At 45.0% G+C, this 9,026-nt stretch overlaps 1 protein-coding gene across 1 annotated transcript; it reads right to left on the reverse strand.

Moving 5' to 3' along the window:
• Positions 1 to 576: 576 nt before the first annotated feature.
• On the reverse strand, positions 577 to 8,517 carry LOC116358864 (zinc finger protein 239-like). The gene is made up of 2 exons (XM_031811122.1): positions 7,922 to 8,517; positions 577 to 3,161 (listed from the first exon to the last, which is right to left on the reverse strand). The coding sequence occupies exons 1-2, from the start codon at positions 8,241 to 8,243 to the stop codon at positions 2,374 to 2,376; spliced, it is 1,110 nt and encodes a 369-aa protein (XP_031666982.1). The 5' UTR covers positions 8,244 to 8,517; the 3' UTR covers positions 577 to 2,373.
• Positions 8,518 to 9,026: the final 509 nt, after the last annotated feature.

The following is a 9,026-nucleotide window of genomic DNA, read 5'->3' on the forward strand; positions in this document are numbered from 1 at the left end:
GCCCTCTCTCTCCATCTGTCTACTTCTCTCCTTCCCTCTCTCTCGGTCTATTTCTCTCCTCTCTTACCCACCTGCCCTCTCTCTCAGTCTATTCCTCTCCTCTCTTACCCACCTGCCCTCTCTCTCCATCTGTCTACTTCTCTCCTTCCCTCTCTCTCTGTCTATTTCTCTCCTCTCTTACCCACCTGCCCTCTCTCTCCATCTGTCTACTTCTCTCCTTCCCTCTCTCTCTGTCTATTTCTCTCCTCTCTTACCCACCTGCCCTCTCTCTCCATCTGTCTACTTCTCTCCTTCCCTCTCTCTCTGTCTATTTCTCTCCTCTCTTACCCACCTGCCCTCTCTCTCTGTCTATTCCTCTCCTCTCTTACCCACCTGCCCTCTCTCTCTGTCTATTTCTCTCCTCTCTTACCCACCCTTTCTGTCTGTGTGTCTATTTCTCTCCTTCTCTCTTACCCACCTGCCCTCTCTCTCTCGCCCTCCATTTGTCTATTTCTCTCCTCTTTTACCCGCCCTCTCTCTCCCACCCTCCCTCTCTCTTTTGACCCTCACAATACACCCAACACAGTTGACTCATTCTCAAACACATTCGCTTTTTTATACTTGTTACAATACTCAATTGAATAAAATAAAAATGATTACCCTCAGGTATTACGGTGTGATTTGTATAAAACAAATACAGATTCAACTAAAATATAAGAGAACTACATATTTATCAACAATATGACATTTGGAACACTGTACATGTTTAGGAATATGTAAAACTGACTCAACGTTCTGTTAGCTGGTTCAACGTTCTGTTAGTTGGTTCAATGTTCCGTTAGTTGGTGCAATGTTCCGTTAGCTGATTCAATGTTCCGTTAGCTGATTCAATGTTCCGTCAGCTGCTTCAATGTTCCGTTAGTTGGTTTAATGTTCTGTTAGCTGGTTCAATGTTCCGTTAGTTGGTTCAATGTTCCGTTAGTTGGTGCAATGTTCCGTTAGCTGATTCAATGTTCCGTTAGTTGGTTCAATGTTCTGTTAGTTGGTTCAATGTTCCGTTAGTTGGTTCAATGTTCCGTTAGTTGGTTCAATGTTCCGTCAGTTGGTTCAATGTTCCGTCAGCTGGTTCAATGTTCCGTTAGTTGGTTCAATGTTCCGTTAGTTGGTTCAATGTTCCGTTAGTTGGTGCAATGTTCCGTTAGCTGATTCAATGTTCCGTTAGTTGGTTCAATGTTCCGTTAGTTGGTTCAATGTTCCGTTAGTTGGTTCAATGTTCCGTTAGTTGGTTCAATGTTCCGTTAGTTGGTGCAATGTTCCGTTAGCTGATTCAATGTTCCGTTAGTTGGTTCAATGTTCCGTTAGTTGGTTCAATGTTCCGTTAGCTGATTCAATGTTCCGTTAGTTGGTTCAATGTTCCGTTAGTTGGTTCAATGTTCCGTTAGCTGGTTCAATGTTCCGTTAGCTGGTTCAATGTTCTGTTAGCTGGTTCAATGTTCCGTTAGCTGGTTCAGTCCATAGGGAGCCACACAATTGGCCCAACGTCGTCCGGGTTTGGCCGGTGTAGGCCGTCATTGTAAAATAAGAATTTGTTCTTAACTGACTTGCCTAGTTAAATAATGGTGAAATAACTTTTTGGGACGAAATTAAAAACGACAATTTAGGTCAAAATCCAATCCAGCACAACACTGAGTAAAACCCTCTTTTCAAGTCTAGTGGTGGCAGCATCATGTTATGGGAATTGTTGCCGGGGCAACCGAGAAGCGTTCCACAGGTGTTTTCATATGTCCCTGATGTTTATTCTATAAAATGTTTCTATAAATGTTTGATCATTTACAAACTAGGACATCTGATCATTTGACATTAGAGCTGTCAATAGTATTATTTAAGAAATACTGAAGGATGAAACAAGTTGAACCAGCTGCATCAAAAGTTATCACAAAGATATCATTCCACACTCTGTGTTCTACCACCCAGGTCTGGTGTTGGAGGTCATTCCACACTCAGTGTTCTACTACCCAGGTCTGGTGTTGGAGGTCATTCCACACTCAGTGTTCTACTACCCAGGTCTGGTGTTGGAGGTCATTCCACACTCTGTGTTCTACTACCCAGGTCTGGTGTTGGAGGTCATTCCACACTCTGTGTTCTACTACCCAGGTCTGGTGTTGGAGATCATTCCACATTATGTGTTCTACTACCCAGGTCTGGTGTTGGATGTCATTCCACACTCTGTGTTCTACTACCTAGGTCTGGTGTTGGAGTTCATCCTACACTCTGTGTTCTACTACCCAGGTCTGGTGTTGGAGATCATTCTACACTCTGTGTTCGTCTACCCAGGTCTGGTGTTGGAGATCATTCTACACTCTGTGTTCTTCTACCCAGGTCTGGTGTTGGAGATCATTCTACACTCTGTGTTCTTCTACCTAGGTCTGTATCTTCTTCATGTATTTTCTGATGTTTAATCAGAGACATTAGATGGGAGTATCTCTTCTCACATTGATCACAGCTATGAGGCTTTCCTACTGTGTGTGTTCGCTGGTGTTGTGTCAGGTTGCTTAAAGTAGCAAAACTCTTCCCGCAATCAGAGCAGTGGTAATGCTTCTCTCCTGTGTGTGTACGCTGGTGTGATATCAGTGCACTTGAGGTGGTACAGCTCTTTCCACAGTCAGAGCAGTGGTAAGGCTTCTCTCCTGTGTGTGTTCGCTGGTGTGTTATCAATCCGCTTGAAGTAGAAAAGCTCTTCGCACAGTTGGAGCAGTGGTACGGTTTCTCTCCAGTGTGTATTCTCTTGTGTACAGTCAGGTTCGCTGATTGAATGAATCTCTTCCCACACTGATCACAGCAATAAGGCTTTTCTCCTGTGTGTGTTTTCTGATGTCTTATCAGCTGGCTTGAGGTAGCAAAGCTCATTCCACAGTCAGAGCAGTGGTAAGGTTTTTCTCCCGTGTGTATTCTGTGGTGTGTTGCCAGGCCTCCTGCCTTAGCAAAACTCTTCCCACATTGATCACAGCTATGAAGTTTTTCTCCTGTATTGATTCTCTGATGTCTTTTAAGTTCTGTTGAATAGATTAATCTCTGCGGGTGTTTCTTGATGTGTTCTGACGTGGAGAGACTCTTCTCAACCTCGTCAGCATCATGTTGTTGTTGAGGCTCCCCGGAGGACCCAAGATAGTCCCGTCTCTCTCCTGTTTGAACAACAAAGTCACACAAGTCAATATAGTGAATATGTAAAATTTTTTACACATTTCTTCTAACCTTTAATGAACCATTTACCTACTTCCCCAGTCAGATTAACTCACGGATACCATTTTGGTCTCTGTGTCCAGTATTGAAGGACGTTAGCGGTAGATTTGCGAGCTAATCCGTTAGCACAATGACTGGAAGTCTATGATATCTGCTAGCATTAACTAATAGTACTAAACTAATAAGACAGTCTAGTGATGAACATCAGTCATATTTCGTCATTTCACATTAGTAGTAATGTCCATTTATTTTAATTTGATTTATTTCACCTTTATTTAACCAGGTAGGCTGGTTGAGAACACCTTTATTTAACCAGGTAGGCTGGTTGAGAACACCTTTATTTAACCAGGTAGGCTGGTTGAGAACACCTTTATTTAACCAGGTAGGCTGGTTGAGAACAAGTTCTCATTTACAACTGCGACCTGGCCAAGAATAAAGCAAAGCAGTTCGACACACACAACAAGACAGAGTTACACATGGAACAAACAAACATTGTCTATTATATAATAGAAAATGTCTATATACAGTGTGTGCAAATGAGGTAGGATAAGAGAGGTAAGGCAATGAATAGGCCATAGTGGTTAAATAATTACAATATAGCAATTAAACACTGGAATGGTAGACGTGCAGAAGATGAGTGTGCAAGTAGAGATACTGGGGTACAAAGGAGCAAAATTATTTTTTTCAATAACAGTATGGGGATGAGGTAGTTGGATGGGCTATTTACAGATGGGCTATGTACAGGTGCAGTGATCTGTGAGCTGCTCTGACAGCTGGTGCTTAAAGCTAGTGAGGGAGATGAGTCTCCAGTTTCAGTGATTTTTGCAGTTTGTTCCAGTCATTGCCCGCAGAGAACTGGAAGGAAAGGCGGCCGAAGGAGGATTTGGCTTTGGATGTGACCAGTGAGATATACCTGCTGGAGCGCGTGCTACGAGTGGGTGCTGCAATGGTGACCAGTGAGCTGAGATAAGGCGGGGCTTTACCTAGCAGAGACTTGTAGATGACCTGGAGCCAGTGGGTTTGGCGACGAATATGAAGGTGCAACGAGAGCATACAGGTCGCAGTTGTGGGTGGTATATGGGGCTTTGGTGACAAAACGGATGGCACTGTGATAGACTACATCAAATTTGCTGAGTTAGAGTGTTGGAAGCTATTTTGTAGATGACATCGCCGAAGTTGAGGATCCTCTCTGTCAGATTGGACGGGGAGTTTTGCTACACAGCTAATTTCCTTTCTCTCCAGAGATGTTCGGTTGGGTTCAAGTTCAGGCTGCTCTGCGATTCTTACGAGTCTCCCTGCCGCTGAAAAATATCCCCACCGCATGGTGCTGCCACCACTATGCTTCACCGTAGGGATGGTGCCAGGTTTCCTCCAGACATGATGATCAGAGTGAACATCGAGTTCTTGATCACCTCTCTGACCAAGGCCCTTCCCCCCTGATTGCTCAGTTTGGCCGGGCAGCCAGATCTAGGAAGAGTCTTGGTGGTTCTAAACTTCTTCCATTTAATAATGATTGAGGCCACTGTGTTCTTGGGGACCTTCAATGCTGCAGACATTTTTTGGTAACCTTCCCCAGAACTGTGCCTCGACACAATTCTGTCTTGGAGCTCTACAGACAATTCCTTCTACCTTATGGCTTGGGTTTTTCTCTGACATGCACTGTCAACTGTGGGACCTTATATAGACAGGTGTGTGCCTTTCCAAATCATGTTCAATTAATTGAATTTACCACAGGTGGGACTCAAATTAAGTTGTAGAAACATCTCAAGGATGACCAATGGAAACAGGATGCACCTGAACTCAATTTCGATGTCTGTCACAGAGCCTTTGTTGTAGAACTATGAGGAAGTCAAGGCAGGTCTGTCACAGAGCCTTTGTTGTAGAACTATGAGGAAGTCAAGGCAGGTCTTTTATGTGTCTATTGTTGCCTGGAGACTGCTGTTGTTGGCTTCTGGGTCAAAATACAACCATCTGGGACTCACCCAAATGACCCAGAAGGCTGGAGCGTATACCACCTGGGTCTCACCCAAACTACCCAGAAGGCTAGAGGGTATACCACCTGGGTCTCACCCAAACTACCCAGAAGGCTAGAGGGTATACCACCTGGGTCTCACCCAAACTACCCAGAAGGCTAGAGCGTATACCACCTGGGTCTCACCCAAACTACCCAGAAGGCTAGAGGGTATACCACCTGGGTCTCACCCAAACTACCCAGAAGGCTAGAGGGTATACCACCTGGGTCTCACCCAAACTACCCAGAAGGCTGGAGGGTATACCACCTGGGTCTCACCCAAACTACCTAGAAGGCTGGAGGGTATACCACCTGGGTCTCACCCAAACTACCCAGAAGGCTGGAGGGTATACCACCTGGGTTTCACCCAAACTACCCAGAAGGCTGGAGGGTATACCACCTGGGTCTCACCCAAACTACCCAGAAGGCTAGAGGGTATACCACCTGGGTCTCACCCAAACTACCCAGAAGGCTGGAGCGTATACCACCTGGGTCTCACCCAAACTACCCAGAAGGCTAGAGGGTATACCACCTGGGTCTCACCCAAACTACCCAGAAGGCTAGAGGGTATACCACCTGGGTCTCACCCAAACTACCCAGAAGGCTGGAGGGTAAACCACCTGGGTCTCACCCAAACTACCCAGAAGGCTAGAGGGTATACCACCTGGGTCTCACCCAAACTACCCAGAAGACCGTCGGCTTTCTCCAATTTCGCTCCAGTAGCTCTTCACTTCACGAGCTCAGGGCCCGGCCCAGCATGCATCTGTCGTCTATTTACGTGCTTCTATTATCCCCTTAATCTACTGTCATGGAGTTCACTCAAATATTTTACATATAGAAACTGATAAAACACACAGGTACAAAATCAAAGTGACTTACAAAGATGAGGACCAAGAGCAAGAGAGGGAGTGTGGTGATGGACTGAGGACCAAGAGAGGGAGTGTGGTGATGGACTGAGGACCAAGAGCAAGAGAGGGAGTGTGGTGATGGACTGAGGACCAAGAGAGGGAGTGTGGTGATGGACTGAGGACCAAGAGCAAGAGAGGGAGTGTGGTGATGGACTGAGGACCAAGAGAGGGAGTGTGGTGATGGACTGAGGACCAAGAGCAAGTGAGGGAGTGTGGTGATGGACTGAGGACCAAGAGCAAGAGAGGGAGTGTGGTGATGGACTGAGGACCAAGAGCAAGAGAGGGAGTGTGGTGATGGACTGAGGACCAAGAGAGGGAGTGTGGTGATGGACTGAGGACCAAGAGAGGGAGTGTGGTGATGGACTGAGGACCAAGAGAGGGAGTGTGGTGATGGACTGAGGACCAAGAGAGGGAGTGTGGTGATGGACTGAGGACCAAGAGAGGGAGTGTGGTGATGGACTGTCCACAACTAAATAATCTGAACAGACACGTATCCCAAAAACAATGGTGGTGTAGATTACTAGATGCACATGCTAAAAGAATGGAACAAAGTAGGTAGATAACTAAGTGTGTCATTGTAGCAAAGTATTTATAAACAAAAAAAATCTGATCTCTTAAACGGTTAGTTAATTTTGGTTTTATTATCTATACTATAGGCCATAATTGATTTTTGGCCCAATAGGCCTGGAATTTTCCCACGTTCAAGGAGCGCTTTCCGTTTTGAATTTTGCCTAAAAACCTTTAGGCCTATGTATAGAAAAATCTCAAATCTGCATCTCTGCCTGTCAAGAGTGACCAAATGGGTGTTTAGCTTCCCCAGGGGCTCTGCATCTCTGCCCAGCCTGTCAAGAGTGACCAAATGGGTGTTTAGCTTCCCCAGGGGCTCTGCATCTCTGCCCAGCCTGTCAAGAGTGGCCTGAAGGGTGTTTAGCTTCCCCAGTGGCTCTGCATCTCTGCCCAGCCTGTCAAGAGTGGCCTGAAGGGTGTTTAGCTTCCCCAGTGGCTCTGCATCTCTGCCCAGCCTGTCAAGAGTGGCCTGAAGGGTGTTTAGCTTCCCCAGTGGCTCTGCATCTCTGCCCAGCCTGTCAAGAGTGGGCTGAAGGGTGTTTAGCTTCCCCAGTGGCTCTGCATCTCTGCCCAGCCTGTCAAGAGTGGCCTGACGGGTGTTTAGCTTCCCCAGTGGCTCTGCATCTCTGCCCAGCCTGTCAAGAGTGGCCTGAAGGGTGTTTAGCTTCCCCAGTGGCTCTGCATCTCTGCCCAGCCTGTCAAGAGTGGCCTGAAGGGTGTTTAGCTTCCCCAGTGGCTCTGCATGTGTGGAGAGGATATTCTCCAGCCACCATCGCATGAGCCTGAAGCCCCAGACTGGCCAAACTTGTGTTTCTGAAAATGAATTCAAAGGCACTAAGTCCTTTTTTCCCCATTTATTTTATATTTAACTCACAGGCTATAGGCTATACAGTTCAGACTGTAATTATTTAATAGAATGAAATGTTGTTTAAAATGCTGAGCGTATTTCTTTGTTGGCTATAGCCTTGAAATAATTTAAATAATATAACCTACATTCTTTTAGTTTTTTAAAGAAAGTTTATAAGTTCTATTCTTCAAGAAACAACGGCTATTTATAGAATCAATGACATCATTCATTTATAGTCCAAAAACAGATGTAGGAACTGCAGATTGACCCTTTGAAATCACACACCAGTTAAACTGCAGATTGACCCTTTAACACCACACATCAGTTCAACTGCAGATGTTGTGACTCTGTTCTTAAGACAGTACTTACTGGTGTTAATCAGGTCTCCTGTCTCCTCCTCCTCTTCTTCCTCCTTTTTCGATATGACAGTCATCTCCTCTTTCACTCCAAAAACCGCATCCTCCTCTTTCTCTTTCTCCTCTTCTTTTACTGTAACATCCTCCTCTTTCACTCTGAACGAGTCTTTCTCTTCTTCTTTCACTGTAACAGCATCACCTTCTACTTCTTGTTTTACTGTGACATCCTCTTCTTCCTTCTCCTCTTTCACGACAACATTCAGCCACAGACCCTCTTTCTCCGTCCAGCAGACCTCTTCTTCTTTAGCAAGAGGAGAGTAGTTTAGTGAACTCATGGTCAAGGATGATAGCTAGCTAGTTAGCATTAGCGACTAGCCTAGTGCTAGGCCAATTTATCAAACCGGGCTACCTGACTAATAACAACAGAGTAAATGTTAATTTAAACGGGATAAGACGAAAAAAGTGTGTTTAAAATACAGTGGTTAATATACACCGAAACCATGTAAAGAGCTTTAATATTTTAGTTGTTTAAATTTTGGCTAGCAATCTACCGAGGCAGTTAAATCCATAGTAGCCGTGTTGTTGTTGTTGAAGACGCGTCCCGTCCACTAGATTATACGTCACACCGGCGACACCAAATAAATGATCCACATCGCCGTCCGCTGAATGGAGTGGGGAAACCAGTTCATTTCATTATCGAGACAACAACAAAAGTGAATCACTTTCAATTATTTTTATAACGTTACAACATACAGTATAATAGTAATGATACTTATAGTTGATAAATTCACTTTCACGGTGATCACTTGAAACAATGTGTATCTTTTACACACACACAAACCTGATAGGTAGGAAAACACACACTGTGTGTTCTGATTGGATAAGGAGTTGATTAATGCAACATACCAGTACACACACACATTCCTCCATTCACCCCCGTTGGACTAGTAACCGAAAGGTTGCAAGTTCAAATCCCCGAGCTGACAAGGTAGAAATCTGTCATTCTGCCCCTGAACAGGCAATGAACCCACTGTTCCTAGGCCCCCCAATACTAAACACATGTAGTGGACTGATTCTGTTCCCCAGCACTAAACACATGTAGTGGACTGATTCTCGCA

Source organism: Oncorhynchus kisutch, unplaced genomic scaffold (assembly GCF_002021735.2).
Source record: "Oncorhynchus kisutch isolate 150728-3 unplaced genomic scaffold, Okis_V2 Okis01b-Okis20b_hom, whole genome shotgun sequence".
Taxonomy (NCBI): domain Eukaryota; kingdom Metazoa; phylum Chordata; class Actinopteri; order Salmoniformes; family Salmonidae; genus Oncorhynchus; species Oncorhynchus kisutch.

What these genes read in the sequence shown, in the direction of transcription:
- LOC116358864 (XM_031811122.1), bottom strand. Translation starts at nt 8,243, where the DNA reads ATGAGTTCACTAAACTACTCTCCTCTTGCTAAAGAAGAAGAGGTCTGC. An exon ending in AGGAGACCTGATTAACACCA is followed by an intron (nt 3,162 to 7,921) that starts GTAAGTACTGTC and finishes TTGTTCAAACAG; the next exon opens with GAGAGAGACGGGACTATCTT.